Below are 23,422 nucleotides of genomic sequence, written 5' to 3'. Positions count from 1 at the left end.
ATTTAGAAAATTTGTAATACTTGATAAAAATTGAATAAAATTTATTATAATTATTATATACTGTGTATAATTAATGTAATTAATAAATACATTGGAATTTTAAAAAGTCAGATTATTCAGAATAATACCTAATTTCAGTATGCTCTATTACGAGACTACATCAATAATAGTAAAATGCAACAACGTCAATTATAATGAAAATTCGATATAACGTTGAGGGATCAGTTTAATGGAAAATATGATTTCCAACGAATTAACCTATTCAGTGAATTTATTGGCATAATTCAACTTCAAGAACAGTTTCAAAAATGAAATAAATTGGAATTTCAATTATTTGATAATTGAATATTATCATCATATTCGTCTCCTATACATAATGCATATAAACTTTACGTATATGCACATGTAATATCATCTTCATAATATATGCTTATCATATTATCGTAATTATATTGCAATTATTGCAGGAAGTACGAAACAATAAGATACAAAATCTATTTATATCCTCTATAAAGAGATTTAATTTATCGCAGGGGCCGAATATATCCAGAATTAATCTACGATCACGTCTTAACATTTTATCATTCTTTTTGATGTCATAAATGCATTTTCCCAGACTTTTTCATTCTTTCCATAACCATTCACATATTCATTTTAACATGTTTTGTCAACTTCAAAATGTCAATTATTGTGCTAATGTTCATACATAAGCATGTAAACCAATTTTCATACTCGATTCCGTTTTGTCACATAAATATTGAAGAATGAAAAAAAGATTTGTCGATAAAAAAATAAAAATTCTATACAAGTCTGCATTTTCTTATTTATTCATTCATAATAAAAAAAATCAAAGAAAATTATATTTAAAAGAGTAAATATAATGCAATAATCATAATTATCAAAGTCATCCTTTGATAAAAAAAAATATTATAAAAGCATTTTTCACACTTATAAAAGAGAATATTAAAAAAAAATAATAAACTGATTAAATAAATTAGCTAAATTACAATAAAAAATATAGAAATTAATATTATAATTTTTCTAGTAAAATATATACAATAAAATATAATTTTATATTCATTTGTTATAATTGAAAAAACTGTAATAAACTTTAACTAAAATAACAAAGAAATAGAAGAAATAGAAGAAATAGAATAGAAGAAATAGAAGTTTATATTTATTTTTTTACTATTATTCCATTAAATGCAAAAGTTTATTGCAACTAGACATAGACTTGAAGCGTACAATCGTAAATGTGAAGAAGCTCAACTCACCCCTATGACTGCCGGTAATCTTGTCTCGCAGGATATTTATCTGATGCACTCGACCATATTCCTCAAACATCGTCCTCAAATCATTCTCGTCCATATCGTGAGGTACCTGCCCCACAAACATCTTTATGTTGTCTGGATCCGGCTGCTCCACACTGTTGTTGTTCATTATGCTGCAACATGAAAAGAAAATTTATGTTGTGTATGCGGTATATTAAACATGCGTGCCTGGAAAAAACAATATGCCGTTATTAATATAATGTTAACAGGTCAAAGGCTCCTATATGCATTTTATCGGTTCGTACTCATGTAATTTATCGTAGTCACGCGGATAATAGCAAAAATAATTCAATAGGAAATGGCTTTCTTTTTCATTCAATAAATAATATACATATTCAAGGCAATGGTTCACGTTTGTTAATTCTAAAAATAATAAAAATAAAAATTCATACACAAATTATTATAAAATGATTTTGGCAAGAAGAGCTTTTAGTAATTTTACGAAATAAATTGCACTTATAAGCTCTTATACTCAAGGATTACATATGTTTGCGCAATAATATTTATTCATAAAATCGATGAATAAAACGATTTCGCGAGCGGATTTATTCAGTCGACTATTTCGCGACCCAGAACCCAATCGACTATTTTGATTGGACATGTTGCAAAGCGCGAAATATTCTCACGGGCATCGCACTCGTTAAACGAACGATTAAAATATTAAGCACTTTATCTGTGCAAAGTGAAGCGGAGGATGATTTTATTGCGGCGACATATATACTACAACCGCGAATGGTCGCAAAGTGAGTTAGAAGTTATCATATCTCGAATGGAAAAATATTGGGCCGAATATTTTGTAGCATGTTCCCTATGAATATGATTTATTTTATATACAGACCATGTCATCGTTATTGAATATCGTTTCAGCTCCAGGCTGACAAATTTGAAGTCGATTTACCGTTAGCAATAATTTCATGGAAATCCATCATCGCTGGCAAGTTTCCAACTTTCTATTTTCGATATACTTTCGATATACACAAATGTCAAATACAATTTTTGTTAAAGTAACGTCGAGAAGAAACTATTTTTTATAGTGATGACTATTTATCTCTGTAGTTCGAATCCGAATTGAATCGCATGAAAAAAAATGCGAGGAATGTTTCTGAATATACGGACATATATTTTACACGTACTTATATTTAATCTACGCTACCCGATGAAATTTTTCACAGTGAGGCTCGCGCACTCCAGCTGAACGGCCGGATTAACGGCTGCATTTTGCGAAGCGTAGGTTGCATGCGACGTATGAGTATTTTAGCACATACAGCTGTGAGCGCGTTGCTCACGTATAAAAGACTACTGGTGTGTTTGGTTACCCCAGAGTACATATTTGACCGTGCACAGGCTCGTTCGCTTTCGAAACTTATGCGCAGAGCTTTTCACCGGCACGCAGTAATTTTGTCCGGATTATGAGTGTTTGAGGTCCTACCCTTGGGACGTACATCGTTCCCGCGATCGCGTCATGCGAATTTTTTTTTATCCGTCGATTCATCTGATGCTGGACAGCTCGCACGCGCAAATTTCTTCTAATTTTATTCGTGAATCTCCCTCGTCGGCCAATATTTTCACTACGAGCCCTTGATTAAAGTCTCAATATTTTGCATTCCGGGTGTTTTCCCCACGGAAGTATATAAAACATTACTCTCGATTTTATTTTACAATCTCTCTGATTATTCTGACGGATGCATGCACCATACAATCTTCTAAGCAATTTAACAGGAGATCTAAATATCCTGTTTTGATTTGGAGAGCGAATCGACATAAGTCGAGCTTACAATAACATAAACCGGAAGCTTTTGCTAATGATTTGGAAACTATTCGTTAAATTTAATAGCGGAAGGGAAGCTTGTTATCTGTTAATGCACTAAACTTAAGCGATACATAGGTCTTTATAAAATTTTTTAAAAGTTACTTTATCAATTATCTCGCTGAATTAGTAACTTACCTGCATTATTATATACAAAGTTACACATTTAATAACAAGTCTGGTAAAAATCGTAGTAAAGTGGAATGAGATAATTTATTTATATTTTTTAAAATTTTGTTTAAAATTAGCTAAAATGTGTGCTACAATAATAATACTATATACCAGAGAATATAAATTAACACATCAAATACGCAAGCATGATTAAAAAGCAATATTAATGTTGGATTGGACTAATAAAAAAATTTTAATTCAAAATGATATTTCCAAATATAAAGCGTTTCAATAAAAGCGCACACGGAACTTTTGCTTTTTCACATATGCTCGCACGTGCAGGATGCATATCACTTTACCGGGCGGTTAGCTGTCACGCTTCTCGCGTGAATTATGCTCGTTGTAGAATGCGACTGGTTATATGAGTGAAAAGCATTACTGTTTTATTGCGAGCGTGACAGTTTGTTGCGCCCTAAAATTGTTTGCATAAAGTTTGTCGGTTGAAATGGTGACCTGATGCACCGTTTTGCCAATCGCAGCTCTTTTCTCCTGCGTCTTTCCTTCTCCTCTTTTGTGCTGCTAAATCATCGAACTTTAATAGTTATCATTCGTTTTTTCACCGATCAAAAGTAATCGATCACAACGGTATGTGCAAAATGGTTAATTACATGCAACCTTGATGTGTCGTGACCATCTCGAATCTCGTCGTGACTCGTATCGTTGATCTATTTGCTCGTTACGAAATTCCAGACATATCGATCGTGAAAGTGGAAAGGAGGAAAACATTCACCGTTTGCGGGATAAAACGAAGTTTACACAAAGCCGACCGTCCGAACGGCAAATAAGGAAATTTCGGAGCCGTCCAGCGTGCACCCCATGGGAAGGGAAAGCTTTTGCGATCCCGATGCGCGATGGAGGGAAAAAAAGAGTTCGGGAATTTCACGAAACGATAAGAGAAAGTTAATATTAGTCGGCGCGGTTTAAAGCGATTTTCCGACCGAGCGATCGCTCTCATCTCAGTCTATGGAGTGCAGGAGATCCTGTAAAGAGTAAGGGAACAGAAGAGATGGGAGGGAGAAGAGTGTCTACGGCAGGAAACCCTCCAGGGAACTGCACATCTCGTCGCCTTGTCTATCCCCTTTTGCGAACAAAGATGAGAATGGGTTAACTAATCAAAGAAGCGACTACGTTAACTAAACGGGAAGGTCTGTCCTGGAATCGAGCGGCGATTGGCAATCGCTTCTTCGGGATTGGTCACGCGCAGCATCCGCGCGATGGCTCCTCGATTGGATTAATCGAGATTTATCGCAAAGTTCCGAAAGGGGTATAGTGGCTTCGGTCGAAATACGTAGATACGTACAACTGTATTTGTCAGCTACCGCACCAATGAAATCGAAATCCATGTAATTAAAATAACACGTTAAAATATTGCGAACGTGATAATACTATATTACGATGATGAAGAGGCAGATGATCAATTAAATTGTCGCCACTCGATAAACTGTTTCGATATCAGTCGGAAAGTTAGTCGGAAAGTTAGCCGGTGTCGCTGCAATAATTATAAACTGGTGGTGAGCTTTTACGCTAGTAATTAAAACATGTTCCGCTTCGAAATAGAAACAATAAATAATTGCTAATTTTCACAATGGTGCTAAATTTTCATTATGCAATATAACTAATTGCAAAACGCAAGCGACACTTCCTTCGTAACAGCGAACTACAAATTAGTAGCTCAGTTTCTATTCAATTATTTTCATTGTTTTTATTCAATTATTTCAATCGCTTTTACATATGGTTTTCACTAAAAATTATAGAAATAATTTTAATAATTACGAGAAAAATAATTTAAAATGTTAAAATTAGATTAATTAAACTAAATTAAAATTAAAATAATTAACATTCGCAAATTTCAAAGCGCGGTAAATGCCCTAGACGCTTTATTACTGATTCATTTCAGAATCTAAAATTCTGCGCGTGATTTTTCTTTACACAATTTGATACAAAGATTTACTGTAATTTATTATTTTTTAGCTCTCTAAGAACCGGTTTATTCAATTTATATTCTCCCTACACATAAATCGTTAAAAAAAACCGACAATCTCTACAATATCGTATTTAATCTTTCGCAGAAAGAGTGCATTGTTTTCACTATAGCTTTGTAAAATCGTGTCAATCCGGACACTTCCGGTGATTCTGGCGTGATTTGTGGGTACCGCAAATTGACCCTGCTTACGAGCAAGGGCGACCAACAACTCGTAATCCCGCATCGACGTTACCGTGACAGTAACGGCTGTTACGTATTTCCGGTGTCCAGCGTTCGCTCAATTATCAGATCACCGCGCGGATTAGTGCCAGTGGGTGTACATATATCGCGATCAGTATCTTATCAGTAATGGGGAATGCTGCTCCTTCCTCGTCAAGCTGTGAGAAGGTGAATAGAATACAAAGACAGGACAGAGAGAGAGAGATGATATCCCATCCCGCGAGATCAGAAAGGAAGAGAGGAGCGCGATCGTTTAGCTCTGACAGACGAGGTACATCAAAGAAGAGCACAATATCCTTTGCTATTCTTCCTTTCCAGTATTTTCTATTTCTTTCTTTGGGTACCAAAAATCTAGCATATCGTGCGATATTTACGTCAACAACGTAAATTAATAGATGTTTCAAAGCTATGATTACAAAGATAATGTACTATTGAAGATTTATAGTGCCCTCCTCACTTTAATCTAAATTGTGATACTTTAAGAAAAATATTTTTAATTATATACAACTTACGATTAATTAAAGAATGTATCTTCAAACAATAAGCGCATTTAGTTTTACAATTTCCCAAATTTTGTTCATTAGAAATAAGAGCATATCTTAATGATTCTAGATATGGTAATAAATAATATATTTTATTTTTTAATAATTATAAGTATTAAAAGTAAATATATACAAACTAAATTTTGTTTTGTAAAACTAAGATATCGTAACAGTTTTAGATAACAATAACAAATATTTTATTTGCAAATAATTTTAAGTATCAAGAGGAAAAATTTCAAGAAATATTACGCGTATTAAAAATCAAGAAAGTGAAGATAGATAATGTCATAATAAAGTAAGGAATTATTCATGTTTGAACATAATGTTCCTTTCAAGAACGCGCCATTTACCACCTTTAGTGAGATGAGTGATGACTATAGAACGAATCATTAATCATAAGCAGTATAATTGACGTGTCGATGATTCACCGTTACAAACGAACATTGAAGGCCAGAACGCGTATAGGCTAGAAATTAATGGTAGATACTTCACATTCGAAGTCAGCATTTTCGGTGATTGGAGCGGAGGTAAGAGATAAGGCTTAATATACTGTGGTCTCCGATAACGGTCGACAGTCACGCGAAATATTACGTACGAATCGTCGGAATGAAATAATTCAAAGAATTATCTACGAGTTCAACCGTGATAGAAAAAGAAAATCACCGCAATTCCGCTGACCAAACCGCGTGTAACGCGTTACCGTAATCGATCTCATCCCTCGGTCCTTTCCTTTGTATTCCGACGTGCAATTTAGCTCAAGTAATATACCGTCAGGACGTCTCTTTACACATCACTAATAGCACGAGAGGGAAACAAGCAAAGCACTCGACGTAATATAGCCGTCAACGTAAATGAATATCGAGTACAGGTTCCGTCATGGCAACGACCTCTCTTTTTCTCGATTAATTAATTGACTCGGTACCGATCGAAGGAAGAATATTTGATGATCATCACTTTATCAATAGACATACAGTAATGCAAATATGTTATAATACTGTGTATTTTATATCTGAACTATTATGTAATGAATACTTAAAAAAATTATACAGCTTTGGCCATAAATATACAGCATTCTCAATTTAGTGCATTTTCTTAAAAAAAAACAATAAAAGATAATAAAGATAATAAAAGTGAAATTGTAACAAAATATTAAAATCATTATAAATAAATATTATTTTTCAATAAAACTGTTTTAATTTATTTTTCAATATATATTGATAGACCATTTACGTGTCAATTTGTGAAGATGCTTTGTGCTTATAATACGTCCAAAGCCATATACATTCAAATGTATTTTTTTTCGTATAATTTAAAAATAAATATATTTTAGTAATTAATAAAAAATAATTGAAAATTAATTTAAACTATTAATAAAACGACTGATTTCATATCTGTGAAACATTATATCTTTAATGTTTGTTATCCTGATTTTCGGATATTTATGTTATAAACATTCATTAATTTATTAAATATTTATTAAATTCGGTTTGCGAACAATTTACGAGATTGATGATGTTTACACCTACTAAATAATTACATATAAAGAAATAAAAAGAATTACACAAACATTATATTATTAATTATATGTACTTTCGTGATACTTTGGATGATATATCATGAAATTTTACAACGATATATAAAAAATGTTTGATAATTATATTTTATCTGACATTTTTAAGCAAGACATAATTTTAATAGAATCACGTCGTTATTGAACACACGATAAAAGCAGATCGGAAATGACGTTATTGGCATCCACTAAGGTACCTGAAAAATGGTAGAAAGACACAAAGTTAAAGATACCTAGAGCGTCGCCCTTCGCCACTCGTTCAGATAATGTATGTGGCGATTCCGCGAAGTTACCGGCTTTGGCGAACAATGGTCTCCGGGAGTTTCGCTTCATGGCTCTCGAGGCCCGCTACTTTCGTAACTTCGCCGATATTTCAGAGGCCGTAGGACTGAATTCTCCGACGGTGTTACACTACTACGGACGACCTTGTAACGTTATCTGGCTACGAACGGTTATCTGTCCCGAAGATAGAGTGTATTGGAATCGTCTAAAAGAAGATGCACAGCGCCATTTCTACGGACAAGCCATCAACTTTACGATCGTAAATTGCCGAGCCATGCGTATATTTTTTAATCCTGGACATCATTCCGCTTTTTAATTTTTAAATAAATTATTCATTCGATCTGTGACGTGAAAAAAATGCTAAATTATTTATTACTGCATATATGCACATATCTTGAATCATTTATTAGCTAAATAGTGTTCGGGCTTTTTTGGAATTACTATTGATACTAAAAAAAGAATACAAAAGTATATGGTATATCATACCTTTGAAAAGTCTATTTTATAATTCATAAAACCTATAATAGAATTTTAACATTTTCATTCAGACTAGAATGCAGTGATACCTTTTTCGATAGAGCATTATGTAACGACATACTATTATACGATCATATTTAATCGAATTAATTTGCATATTTATGAGTGATACAATTTTCGCAAAATATGCTTATGAATATATTTTTAATTTACGTGTTAACAGTTGTTTGTTGTATACACTCTATCAAAATGTGTGTGTATGTGTGAGAGAGAGAAAGAGAGAGAGAGAGAGAGAGAGAGAGAGAGAGAGAGAGAAAGCGAGAGAAGGGAGTTAAAATTTACATTGATTTCGAACATGCGTGATTATATCATTTAATATAGTAATATACTGTAATTAAGTAATCAAATATTCGTATTAAGCACGTTTGCAAAGAGGACCTGTATATTTATAAAATATTGTACACGCAATATACCGCAATATATACAATATACTATATAACTGAAACTAATAATTCAGTAAATTCATATTTATATTAACAAAATTAAATTTTTTATAACTTTTAAATTTTTAATAAATTACAATTTTGTAAATTGTGCTAAAAAATTTTTCTACATTTAGATATGTGTGTAAATTGTTATCCCCAAATTTTTATAAAGCATTTTTACATTATGTACAATGATATTTACTCGGACTTATTCAAATGTGATATAGTTTTGTATAAAGGACAACGTAGAAGCAACAGAGGATAAAGGATGTGTGCGAGATGTAATCCAGTTTATCGAACAGACTAATTAAAGGGTAAGGATGCGGCGAATGGACTCTAGGGGGATGGCCGAAGGGCAAGGATTGACTGCAGACTGACGTTCTCATCCTTAGAACGTTCTAATTGGTATAAGCGTTCAGAAATCGGACGCTTGCTCGTATACGATATTGCCGTTAATTGAGATGCCATCGCACTGTCACGTTGGTTAAAGTCACGATGATTGAAAATAATATGTCTACATGGATAAAGAGAATTCGTTCCGCGCAAATCAGTCCTTTGTACTTTGTATTGTGACTTGAGAAAACACGGTATTAAATGAATTCATCGATGATATTATATTTATTTTGCCGATGAACGCCCTTCGTCCAATGGCAGTAGAACGAAGCCAAAAGAGCGAGAGGAATGGGTGTCGTCGAGAGCAAAATATCGCTCTGCCTTTGGAATTTAACGAGGGACAAAGGTATCGCTCGACCTCCGACGTTCCGATGGGAAAGTACTGGGATTCAAGCACCCTCAGACGGGTCCGTCAATTTCCGCGCTCGTTAGGTGGGTATTTATTCTCGCTCCTTCTACCCGTCATGCACCTTATACCATACCCCTTCACTTCGCTCCGCCGATTGATTTTAATTATTTTTCCATCTCTCAGCATACGCCCACGAACTTCCGGCGTACACACGATTTGTTCAATCGACATGATTAATTTTAAAAAATTCTAAAATTTTTGTATTTTTCACGTAATTTATTTAAACAATTCTTGCCAGCTTTTTATCCAGTTTTGCTGATTTTTGTAGATTTCAATTAATTAATATAAATGTACACTATCTTATATTATTACAATATTAATATGATATTGATATGTTTAATCTGTAAAAGATATAGATAGTAACGATACAAAGTTATAATCTTCTTATTGTTTAAAACTGATTTAACTGATGCAAAAAAAACTCCAATGAAAAGTTTGTTCTCTTGTTATATTTCTTGCAATACTTTTTAACATTCCTAAACTATTGTATAAATGTTAAAATAACATTTTCTAAAAAGCCAAATAGTTTCTTAAAATAATTAACTTTCTATTGTCCTAAATAAAACATTTTTAAATAAATTATTTGTTAAATACATAAAAAAAAATACAAATAATGCGAATGTTTCTGTAAAATTATCTTTCTCATTACGTTTATCCTAATTCCACCAGTACATCTTAATCTCCTCATGCAACTTTGATTCCACCGTGTTTTTTTCGAAGTGATTTAAAAAATCTCGACCTAGTTTACGCCCTAGTGAAACAGTCGAGTTGTAAGCTTGTAGTTTGCTATTGGTAAACCGTTTTCCACTTCTCTTACGATGAGTTGCACCGTGTTTCTCAACATCTTTTCCCTTGTACCCTCCTTTCTTCCTTATTTCTCTTTGCCACTCTCTCTTCTTTCTTTCTCTCTCATCTCTCTTTCACTATATCGACCGACCTTTTCATTCGGCTGGCAACTTGCGCAACCATCCCTACCTAGAACGGCTCTGAGTAAACCCTCTCGCTTCGGCGATTAACTCGAGTTTTGAGTGTTTGAAATGTCGAGTGGGTAAACTGTATCCAGTCACGTGCGCAAGAGGGTAACTACGAGATGCAACTGCTGTACGCAGTGCATTCCACGACAACCATTGACAGAGTTATGCCTCTTTAGGGACAGCTCGTGAAGTAATTTTTCATATTTTTCCTGAGCGCAGCTTTCATCCAACGTGACAAAAAATATCACGCCTATGTAAACGCGAATATCCTTCGAATAATCAAAATTTTTGAAAATTATACATTTTATTCAGCTAAATTCAGCTAAATTTTTGGATACTTCAACAAAACTGTTCTTTCTGGGTACTCATTTTAGTAATGCTATGTATATTAGTTTGTTACATTGTTAAGCATCAATTTAGAAAGTAAAGTGGTTTTCTTATGAAAAAGTACGAAAAAGGAAAATGGTAATAGAGTAGCATTAGATGGATCTCTCTCATTAAGGGTGACGTCTAATTGTTTGTTTTGTCTCAGCGACTTTGTCAGTGTGTTCGTTTGAGGAGAGAGTACCCTCTTTCGTACAGCATATTGTAAAACTAGCCGATTTGAAATGGGGCTTCCACCTCTGACTCACACACTCTTACTCTCATTTATTACTCCTAGCCTGCTTTGTCGATCCTCTTTATTCGTTTCTCTATTCGACCAGTCGGAGAATCGCTTCGTTCGCTCAATTTATTTGCGAAGGTTCGCGCTTTATGCTCTCTGCCGAGTGTTAATGAACATGCTAACGAATCTGTTCGTGAAAAAACGCAGCGTGCGACATTTCATTTTGAAAAAATGAGAAACGCAAAAAAAGTCAAAGGTATTCAAATGTCCAAGATCCGCCTTTGTCTTATATTAATGGATTTTATTTATGAGATAGTATGTTCAATTTTTTTATGTTGTGCTTTTTCGTTATAAACCTAGTATCTATTCAAATATATATGATAAAATTATAAATATAAATAAAACTGTTACAAATACAAATTTTAAAATATAGAAAGAATATTTTATATTTGTAAATTTTTAGAATTTTAAGAAAAGGTAAATATTTTCAAAGATTTTTCACGAAATTTAAATGTACGTATATATTTATATAGTCTGTACAGTTGCAAAGAGTTTTTAAAGTCAGGATTTTAAAACAAGCTTTTAATACCATAGAGTTTTGTTGAAAAATTAATTGTTCGAAATTATTCATTAATCATGCCCACGATAATTAAAGAAAGCATCATTATTCTTTTGTCTTCATCGAGGTCCTATTTACGAGTCTTTTCATACAACATCCATTTACGTGGTCGGTTCTCTAACATATTCACGAGGTACGTTTGCATAAGTATCGTCGAGCTTAAAGGCGGTCCAGAGAAAAATTTGAAAGCCTTTCTCAAGTGAGATTTCCATGACTATAACGAAGTTTCTGCATCGTTTATGGTCCGCTTTCCAGGTGATCCTCGTTTGCATTCGGTGAAAAGGAACCATAATTTCGGCTTACAGACGGTGACAAATTCAAATTGTTATATCAAAAATAATATTATGATATTTTGTGAACAAAAATCTATATTAAAGTTAACAACATATTATAAAAAGATTTTAAAATGTATGATAATAATACTACTTCAAAAAATTTATACATGTAATACGTTTAAATACGTTTCTGCTTATAATATTATATGATATATCAATCCGTAAAAAAAATATTATAAAAGTAGTTCGTTCATACTCTATTCCCGTTGAAACTATGTTCCCGTCGAAATATGTAAACATTAATCGTTTTATGTATTATGTTGAATCATAAAATAACTCTCATGCAAAAACAAAAGAGAGAGTTTATTGAAATAAAATAAACGAATATATTTGCTCATCTCGCATTCATGAATTCATTTTTAATTCGGAAAGTTTATTTAAACAATAATTTGCATTTAAAGGAATGCGTATCATCACACCGTTAAAAATAAATTATAGTTTTATTGTTAAACGAGAATTTCTGAAACATTTCGTCGGCAGCAAGAGAATATGTACACATGCAGGTAGAAGCATAATGGACAGGTAAATGCAATGCAAAAGCCGCAATCACAGCTGTACACAGATCATACTCAGAAGGGTAGTTCTGGGGAATCCAGAACCTATACCATACGCACTATGGTGCCTGGGATTGACGTGAATGTGTTTCACGAAGCGTGAATGATGCGCGAGAGGGTCAAGCGCGCTATGCTTTGCTGCAATCTCTTCATTTTGTTTTTCAAGCACTCACATAGAAACTTTTTTTTATTATATAACAAGAATTAAATTTTTGGTGACAATTTGCATTCTATTAGATTGGAGAGAAAGTAGTCCGAGTTTTTTGCCAAATAATTTTAAAATAAAAAATGCTCAAAAGATTAATATTTTCAATTAAAATAATTGCCATTTGAATCGACATTTTCGGCTATTTTTCTGGCAAAAGTTTTCACGATGATAAAAGACTTTTTGCGACAAACAAATTATTAAGCTATTATAAAATTCGTTGAAATTTATTATTGAAATATAATTGTTTAAATTTTGACACTATTTTATAATGATGTTATATCGTTATCACAAGATACTAAGAATAATTTAATTAAGGTTAAAACGTTTATTATTTGTAGTATTGAATCGTCATCTAAATATTAATAAGTACTTAATTTCAATTTGGTTTTTATGTTCCTGTTTATTATTTTGTGTTTAATCCTTAAGTCTACTTGTTATTCATTATTATTTATAAATAAACCTTTTAAACAATATTGTGGTTTATAAAGATTTATAAAAATTATATTTAAACAGTTTGTTGACTAATAAGACATGGTTATGGAAAAAATAAATATTTTGTATGAAAAATGAATTAAGAAACGAGTATTGAAAAAGAAATGTTTCATTCGTCGGATTTGCGCGGTGGACAATATTGTATGAGATGCGATGTAAATCTGACAATTCATTCGTTTTTATACTACTTAACTTTTATGCGGGATGAGTATTATGCGAGGTATGAGTGAAGCACGTGGAAGCTTTGACATGCTCGTTTCGCTGCACTTCACTCGGCTGACAAAAAAATCTCTGCTGCGGGCCCAGCACTCTCAAAGTGCGATTCTATCTGCAAAACCGGCATTACTAACGAACCATCAGCAGAGTAAAATTTCCTCTGTGCACCGAGTTCAAAGTTTTTCGCGGACAGATAAACTCGTTGTTCCACTTTTTCCATAGTCGTCTACGCAAGCGTCCCTAAATACAACTCCGTTAACCGCGTTTGTCGGCCCTCCTTCTGCTTCTTTTCCCATTTTTAAACATTTGTATTTTTTAATCATATCCTGTTAAATAGTATATTTTTCAATATACTTATATATATATTATTATTTTACTTTTCATATCACCAGCGCACAAATATTTTTATAACGCTACTTAATTTTCATGTAAATCTAAATATTATGTAAATTTAACCTAAGATACCAAGCAATAAAATGTGCACAACGATTTCGGGAACAATCAAATCGCGGATCTCCTTTCGGGACCTACCGAAAATCGTTTATCCCTCCTGCTGCCGTTCTTGGAACGGAGGACGTTCCTCTTGCGGATAAATATGCAAAGCACGAGGTGTGTTCCGGAAACGACATCTGCTTTCGAATCGAATGTTCTCCGTCACATTGTGCAGAGACACTCTCTCTGTTTCTGTTCCCTTTTCAAACTCCCGTCTTTTCGTGCTCATCTCCCTCCCCTTAACTCACCGTACATGATACATGAAGCACATAGCTCTGCCATCCGATGGCATGACACTCACCCAACCACCGTCCCGTGAAATCATGCCCCGTGATCCCGTGACCCCCGACCACGTAATATGCCTTCCCTTTCTGCCCGTTTGGATTACCCTCTCGTTGCAACCCTTTTCTGTAACAGTATCTACGATAGTAGCACGTCTGTGCGCGCCGTCAAATGCAATCTTTCTACTTAAATCAGATACAAGAAACATTAATGAATAAGGAAAAGATTAATAAAGTATGTAAAAACATATAAAAAATTATATAGATTTTAGATAATAAATATATCAAAGATGTACAAGTGTGTACTCTTTACACATACACATTTACTCTTATATAAGAAACTTAATATTAATTTCTTTTCTAATAATAATTAAAACCAAAAAAAAATAAATAGCATAGATATTTTTATATTCACTAATAATATCTAATAATAAAACAAATTACACAAATAATATCTAAGTCGTAATATTTTAGAATATTAATATTAATATTAATATTTTATGATATTATATTTATATATTGACATTTAATAAATTATTATTGTTTTAAAATTGAAAGAAGACTAAAAAAAATTCAAAGAGGCAAGCGTTTCTGTAAAAGACAAGATAAAAGCGTGAAAGCCAGAATTGTCGGAAAAATTATTGAATTCCTCACAGAAGACATCTTGAAGTTGTACTCACGGGGTAGTAACTCGATTTTGTTCGAGGAAATTCGCAAAGCTTAACCACGTGAAGCCCGTTTCCGTCTTTTTTCGATTTTCTGTCTCTCCAATTCCATGCCTGTTTTCTTCATTTTTAGCGTAATAACCGACGGCCGGATCTTTCTCGTTATAACTTTTGAGTGATTAGTCGCCGTCCGGCGATTGGCCATCTTATAAAGTTTGTTTGCGATTTTTCGCAGGCTGTTTCCCGTGAAACCACGGCCCTTCCGCCGGACGTTAACGAGTAACTTAGCCATCTAACTGTCGGAACTTCGTTAAGAGTTCCAATAAATCGTCGAGAACTCTCGCTTTGCGGTAATGGTCCTGTTGGGTAATGAATCGGAAGACGTATCGAAAGATGAGAGATTACACAAACCTTTACTCTTTCTGTGTGTTCAAAATGAACTTTAAAGTACATTAAATTGTTGCTGCTTTGATATTTGAAGGAATCAATGAGTGATGAACGTATTATTTTGATAGATTAAATAAAGTTAGCTTCATTCAAAGAATTTATATTATTAATATATATTACATGAGTTTAACTATTAACTTATAGCTCTAAACTTAGTAATTTAAAAGATTAAAATCACATTTAACACCGGACAATGTAACATGCTCGATCGATAAAATCAAGAAGTTTGACAAATCACATGTCAAATGTATATCGCTGTTGACGCTGTATTTGCATCGTACATTTATTAGTATTATGGCTATATCGTATCTCATTTATCTCGCGTTGACATTCGACAGGGTCCTGACATTAGATCAAATTCCGGGATCAGACAGACGCGACGAGAGTCAAATGGCAAAGTGTCATTCATCTGTATCCATAGAATGTTATATTTTCATACTAAACGAATGACAACGTAATTAAAACCAGACAATGCAATTTAATGCTGAGCATATAATGTACGTTTTGAGCTGAATTATTTAAAATACGAGCGAGTAATCGATTGAAAGTAACTGAAGAATGACTTGACGGCGGAAAGAACGTTACGTGCGCGTAGAGTGAATAGAAGTGGTTGGCCGGTTTCGAGAATTGCATCCCCTTGAGACGCCATCCGACAAGACTTTTGGTTTCGCTGTCGCGCATACGCCGGAATCGCAGCGGGACCAAAAAGTATCGCGGCTACCGGCAAGGTATCGTCGCGCACGTTCCGACGTCGTGTCGTCTTGAAATGTCGTATGCAATTTTACGGACGAGTACGACATGAGATAAGAGCACGAGAATCGTTGCGGAACACGAGTGGAACATATCAAGATTTAGATTCTTTTTTTTGAAATAGTGTTGCATTATTGTCGATAATGTCTCATAAACTTATTAAGGTTTTAATCTTTTTATGAATAGCGTTACTGTAAAAAAGTAAAAAATATATGTTTTAATATATTTTTTCTATTTCGCAGTTAAATTATATTTTTAATGGATAAAATGCATAAATAGAATATTATAATATGCGAGATGTTTGTGAACTGATGATCCAACCGGAAAGAAAGTAATTCTACATGAGAAAATACGAAAAACATTAAATAAAATTTCTTTATATGTGGCTTGCGAGAAAATTAATTTTAAACAATTATAATTACCGATTTTGAATATGCATTGTATGTATTTTACATATACATCTCGATTTAATAGATCTCTTCATAAGTTGTTGAAATTGATCATTCTATTGAATACACAATTCTGCTCTTCGAAATAAATTTCAATGAACGCTTTTTAACGTATTGTGTTTAAATTTTTCAATTAAATCTATACCTAGCGAATATTTAAAATCGATTTCCTTCAAATCAAGTCTCATATAAAAATTTTATTACGTTTTTGGATTATTTTTTCATGTAAAATCACCCCCTTGTATCACCAGTTCATGAATACCCTGTATATTAACTTTGAAAACTGTAACTATAAATTTTGTTTCAAAATTAGATTCATTTATATAAACTTAAACATGAATAAGAATATTTTTGTATTAACAATTTAATTTTGATGAATAAAGTATCTTTTCTCATAGTTGTTCATCAGGAATTAAAATATAAAAAATAACAATGAATTGAGAATAAATCGAATATAACCTAAAACATTTGTTCTTATCATGTTTGATGCTAACTGCCGATTTAAAAAATTTTAATTAAATCAAGTTGATTTGTCCTTAATTTTGTGTTAAATGTTGTTTTCGTTTTTCGAACGTAGCATTTGATGTAAATTGAGAGTTATTTAGTGCCATTTTAGGAAAGTCTAACTCTCAAGTCTTATCAAAATCATCAATTGATTTGTTTGCTGTTCATCTCAGACTCTTCGATATCCAAATTTTGCTTCAATTGAAAATATTTCGTCGATGGGGAAGTTGTCAATCGATCCTGGCCCCGAATGGCATTGAGGATGAATGAAAGGAGACAGCAGAAAGCACAAGTCTTCTTGTGAAGGTCAGCCCGGCTAATAGACTGCCGGTGCTTCGAAGCGTGATTATATGCCGAAGTGACATTGAATTGGCAGAAGAGATTCCGAGACGGGAGATGACGGTCAGTGGCCGGTCCGGTAAGCAGTAGACATCAAAAGCATCGAGTCCCCATTCAAATCTTAGATGGTCGCTGGCTACCACGAATAGAGCCGCCTCTAGAGACGCGTTCTGTGATCAAAGATGTCATGAGACCCGGCGTGTAAGGCTGGTGGGCACAGACTTGAAAAGATGGCGAGCAGGAGATAGAGTCTGGTAGATAGAATGGTTGTAGTTGTAGACACACTAACGTGAAGGAAGAGGTAGAACGGAGCGTGTACAGTAGTGGTGAGACCTCCTTGAAAAGAGGAAGCGTCGGATAATCATTTCGCTACTACAGAAGTGGAAAAGCACCGCGGGAAACGGAATCAGACCGGAGAAAAAAAGTTTCCATGCTATGGAAGCCTTTTCCGATTAGTTTCGTCTCCAAAGGATTCGGAAAAAAGTCGCTTCCGCGAAAATGCATAAAGGCATCCGCGCTGCCGGCAACAAAAGGCGAATCGTAAATTCCGTCCACGCTGGCGCCGAAATTGCGCTTCTTAATATTATTCCCGGTCCGACGTACAATGCCGAAGAAACGAACCGAGTCTCAAACGTTGACGTTTTAACGCGTACAGTGACAAAAGTCTAATTTCTCTCTTGCGTATTTTACAAGATTGGTCGTCGAGTCACGACAGCCACGAAAAATTTTCGAAAAAAGCTTGAACACAAAAGCGAATGATGTATGTTAAATGGATCTAGGATTTCCCTGTTGGATCATAAATTCCGAGATTATCTCTGATTTTTTTACTTTTCTATTCTTTAACTATAGGTGCAAACGAACTACTTATTCATTTTAATATATCATATATATAAGCATAAAATAAAAATAATTAATATTACATCATAATTATTATATCATGAAAAATCCTAAAATTCCTCCTAAACTTATACGAACATATACATATATATACATATATATACATATTGTACATACATTTTTCTTTTAATAATATATAAAAGTGTTTCATACAATATGGCTCAGATAAACAAAATTTTTTTAACATCTCACATACATTTCTAGTATTTTTATTTTTCGAATATTAATTACAAAAAATCTTTAGATATAGATTTCATTTGGACATTCAGTAATAAAAATGGATATATAAGTCTGTCACAAATGTATATAATGCACTTTTTATTGTTTCAATTTAGAAAATTATCATTTATAAAATTCCTTCAGACGTTTCGTTTTATTGATCGGCAGTTCCATCTTTAGCTCATTAATTCTCTTCGCAGAGACCTTTACAGATCTGAAAATTGAAATCTTTCCGATAGTTAGTGCGTAAGTTGGGGAATGAGATAAAATACGGAAGTGGAGACAACACCCGGAGAACGTTATCGTCAGTAGAATACAGAACAGGGAGTGGATATCGCGGTGGAGCATGCGACGTATGTTGGATTTCCCTATCGGGTCGTACGTTTGGAGTCATCCCCTGCTTTCCGATGCTCACACTAGTCGCTCTCCCTGCATTTCCTTCGCCAATGCTTTCCCCGCCCTTCTCTAGTCCCCCGACGGGAGCTGCATCCATTAAACGTACAGGCAGTATAATGCAATGGTGTGCGTGGAATTTGTATGAATGGGGAGAACTTGAGGATTTGCATTGACGAATAGCCACCACGGCAGTAGATATTGTATAAATGATTATTGCACACGAGGATCATTCATTTTTTTTTTAATTACTATAAAACCGCACAACTAAGAGAAAAGTTTTTGACATTTATGCCTGCATGATAAAATTATTATAATTAGGAACTCTATTTTTATATTATAATTATTGTTAATTATAATGTTAGCAATGATAATAATAATTAGGGGAAAGTATGAAAACTTGTTAATACCTAAAAGAAAGATTAAATAAAGCCGACGATTATTTGTCAATTAATAGAAGTGTTAATTCAAAAGATACTTTTTATTTTAAAAGATTGTCTTTATTCTAAAGATAATTATTTGGCTCTAAACTAATTAACATTTATATTATATATAAATTATCAATATATAAACTATAATTTTAAATAAGAAACAGAACTCTTGTCGTATGAAATTACCCACCACTGGCTGGCTTTACATAATATAAGAATCATTAATGATAATTAATGACAGCATATCGATTTTATATTCTGATGTTACAGTTCAATGCGTTTAACCATATGGTGCATTCAAGCAACAAGCAAGGCGTAAGAAGCGACTGATCGGGACACGGTCACGTAGATAAGGAAAAAAAATATGTCGTCGGTGGCGCGTTGTGCATAATTCAAGCGGATGCGGGGTCGTTAAGGAAAAGTTTCGCCATTACAAGCACGAAATATAAAGCGTGCACTGGTGAGAGGAAACCAGCGGGGTGGCACGCCGAAGGAACAAGGAGAAAGGGGGCTACACGGAAGCTGTCTTCTTTAAATTGTATCGCAAATTGCCCGCCGCCCGCTGTGCTCGAGACACGACGTGAACGAGGCAACCGTTGCCGGCAGTAATGGCCTGTTACGCAACGTCGAGCCCACCGACGACGACTACAGATTCTCACTCGATTCTATTTGACATATGTATTCCCGTCTTACGAAACGAGAGCGGACGTGCATGCGTAAGCCACAGCTTTTTTATGTATTTGTTAACTATATATATATAAAATGTACCTATTCCTCAGGAATCCTTTAGTAAAAGTCACGATAACTCTGATTCTTTTTTTATTTTACATAGAATACATATATAAGGATATTTCATTTTATATACACACATACTTTAAAAAAAAGGTATACCTATGTATACTCTACCTATGTATACTTTTTTTTGTTGAAGAGTGTACACACACACACACACACACACACACACACGCGCGCGCGCGCGCGCGCGCGCGCATATATATATATATATACTGTATATAACTAAAATAATTTTTAAATATAAAAATAAACAAGAAATATATTTAAATAAATTTTATGTAAAGAAAAATTTTGTATAACAGATGTTTTGTATAAATAAAATTAAAAACGTAATATAAAAAGACTATCTTCGATTGAATAAATGTACTTATTGACGAATTATTTTTCAAATCCAAAATATGTATAAGATTTTGCAAGTGGAAGAATATAAAGATTCAATACAAAAAATAATAAATACAAAATCTTTAAATTTTTAAAAATAATATAAAAGAATCTAGATGTGTTTTTATAAACTACATTTTTATACGAGAAATGGGATAAAAACTGATTATTATATCTTCTACATACGCGTTGTGGTATTAATTGACAAGCAAGGTATCGATACGCTTGGTACTGTTTTCAGTAATTATAATTCGCGAACGATTGATACGTTCAGTGAAGACATTAATTATTATGGTTTAATTTTATAACGGGCGACATGGACTCGCGACGATATCATTGAACGTCAGTTCATCTAAAATTTTTTGATAAACAACGCATAACACTACAATTTAGAATTTAGAATTAAAAACAATATCACATTTTTATTTATTTTTTATTAAACTATTGCAATTTTCGTTGTATAGATTAAGCTACTTTGAATATATATATACACATATATATATATATATATATATATATATATATATTATATTATATGTCATTCTTATATATATATACATATATACATTCAATGTGTATATATACAGTGATGAAAATGATATAGAGTTAAAAGTATGTTAACTTTTATTTGAAAAATGATGCAGCTAGAATTATATGTAAATTTTTTATGTAAAGACAGAGTTATGCAAGTATTCTTTATTTTTTTATTAACTTTAAAACAAAATGCTTTTAAAGTTTTATACTTCAAAAATATCATCATCATATAATATACTTATCGGATAATTTTAAATCAATTTAAATTGTAAAATATCTCAAAATAAATAAACATGTACAGCAAAGTAATTATATTTACTAAATAATTAATAATACGGTTATAATAAATAAAATAACATTTTACTTTTGGTTTTGTATCATATATATTTTTTCGGTATTTATTGAAGGAAAGAGAAATGCGATAGAAATTTTCATGTTTTGCGAATTCTTGTTGATACGGCAACACTTCAACACTTTCTTATCACGAAATAATGAATGTCGGGAACGCGCTCAGTCATAATTTCGCCCATAATTTTGGATGTTTCCAAATTACGATGTCTCCATGTCGATCGGTTTTGCGTTCACAACAGTCATGAGGACGCTCGCGATAGAGTTGTAAAGCTACGACGAGGGCCACCGTAGAAAGGCCGCTTAATTTGAAAGCACCTTCGATAACGACGTCGTCCACCCCCGCACTGCGCTCTGGCGTCGTAGACGTCGAAGCCCATCGCGAGATTGCCGAGCATAAACCCTAATCCAGAATTAGAATTTCGCTCTTCCCTCGAGACGATTTCCCCTCCTTCGCTTCTACGATCTATCTCAACTTTAATCCCCATCGTAGCTTCTCTGGATGTCACTTAACAAGTAACCACAATGACTCGTAACGTGTTAAAAGTGAATGAGCTTGGAAACTGATGTAAATATGTTTGCGCAAGATTAAAAGTGACATACTAAAAAGTGATTAATAGCATAAGCTATACGAACTTCTATTGATATAAAAAATAAGCTAAGAAGAGTATTATGTAAAAAATATTAGTGAAAAATGTTACACAGAAAATTGCGATATTATCGCATTAAGTTAAATGCAAAGAAGTTGAAGAAGTGATAAAAAGACAAATTAAATTTGCTATTTGTAATAGACAACGATATAACAAAATACTGAGCTGCAGCAATAAAATTTAAACGAGGTATTAGCACGAAACTCAAGATGGAAATAAATGTTTGTTTTTATATGTCCTTTATACCTGAGATTATCTTGCAAAGTATCATTACAATTGCAATGTATAACTTTACATCTTGCCATAAATTTAAATATAATTTTATTTGAACAATATTTTAGTTTATTTATTAATGTTATAATTTCTTTCTTCATAAATATAAAGAAAGTCATTGTATGCATAAAAGGCGCGATATTCACGTACGTGCGTTAAGTGAAATGACACATAGTTGCGTTATAAGAAAAAGTTGCCTTGTAACACTATTATATTTTCCGTCAAAATAGCGTATCTATCCGATGAGTCATATTCGTCTAGTAAGAGTCCGATTTAGGTCGAACCTAAGACAACATGACGCTATCTAATGGAGAACACTGTACTGTGGTTGTATGCTAAGGTGACTCATTGTGTGTCCACTACTTCGATGCTTCGATCTCGATACTCTTTAGCAAACAGGAGAAGTTTCTTGCACGAGTAGTCAATAAAAGTTGATGTTTGTGATAAAAATATTCATGTATGAGAGGAAACGCCGAATTCATATTTTTATCGTAATTTAAGTGTAGCATCATGTACAAAGATGTTTGTAACATACTTAATACTCAATACTCATGAAGCATAAAAAAATGTACATATATACAGAAAAATAATTATGTAATTCTGTAAACATAAGGTTAAAAATATTTCAATATTTATTATTATATATTTTATTAACATTTTTTCAATATTTTAAATTTATCATATAATTTAACATTTCATAAGAAAATCAAAATCTTGTTTACTTTCTTTATAGGTAATTAATTTGTCAAAGTTTCAGTAACTTTTAATTTGCTGAGAGAAATGCTAGCTCTCTCTCTCTCTCTNTNCNNCTNNNTNNTNTNTCTNTNTNTNTNTCTNTATCTACTTACTTACTTACGTTACTTACGTTAACTTACTTAACTTTTAACTTTAACCTTTAACTT

General features: G+C 33.0%; 1 protein-coding gene across 1 annotated transcript in view; it reads right to left on the bottom strand.

Annotated features, from left to right (window-relative positions):
* Nucleotides 1-23,422, bottom strand: part of LOC105627375 (CUGBP Elav-like family member 2) — a 236,707-nt gene that overhangs the window by 168,333 nt on the left and 44,952 nt on the right. Inside the window, exon 2 of the mRNA XM_012208658.1 lies at nucleotides 1,275-1,444. Coding sequence (XP_012064048.1) covers nucleotides 1,275-1,444 — 170 coding nt within the window. The remainder of the gene's footprint in view (nucleotides 1-1,274; nucleotides 1,445-23,422) is intronic.

The sequence above is a fragment of the Atta cephalotes genome (assembly GCF_000143395.1).
Source record: "Atta cephalotes unplaced genomic scaffold scaffold00008, whole genome shotgun sequence".
Taxonomy (NCBI): Eukaryota; Metazoa; Arthropoda; class Insecta; order Hymenoptera; family Formicidae; genus Atta; species Atta cephalotes.
Note: the sequence above shows the minus strand (reverse complement) of the source record. Positions and strands in the feature narration are given on the sequence as shown.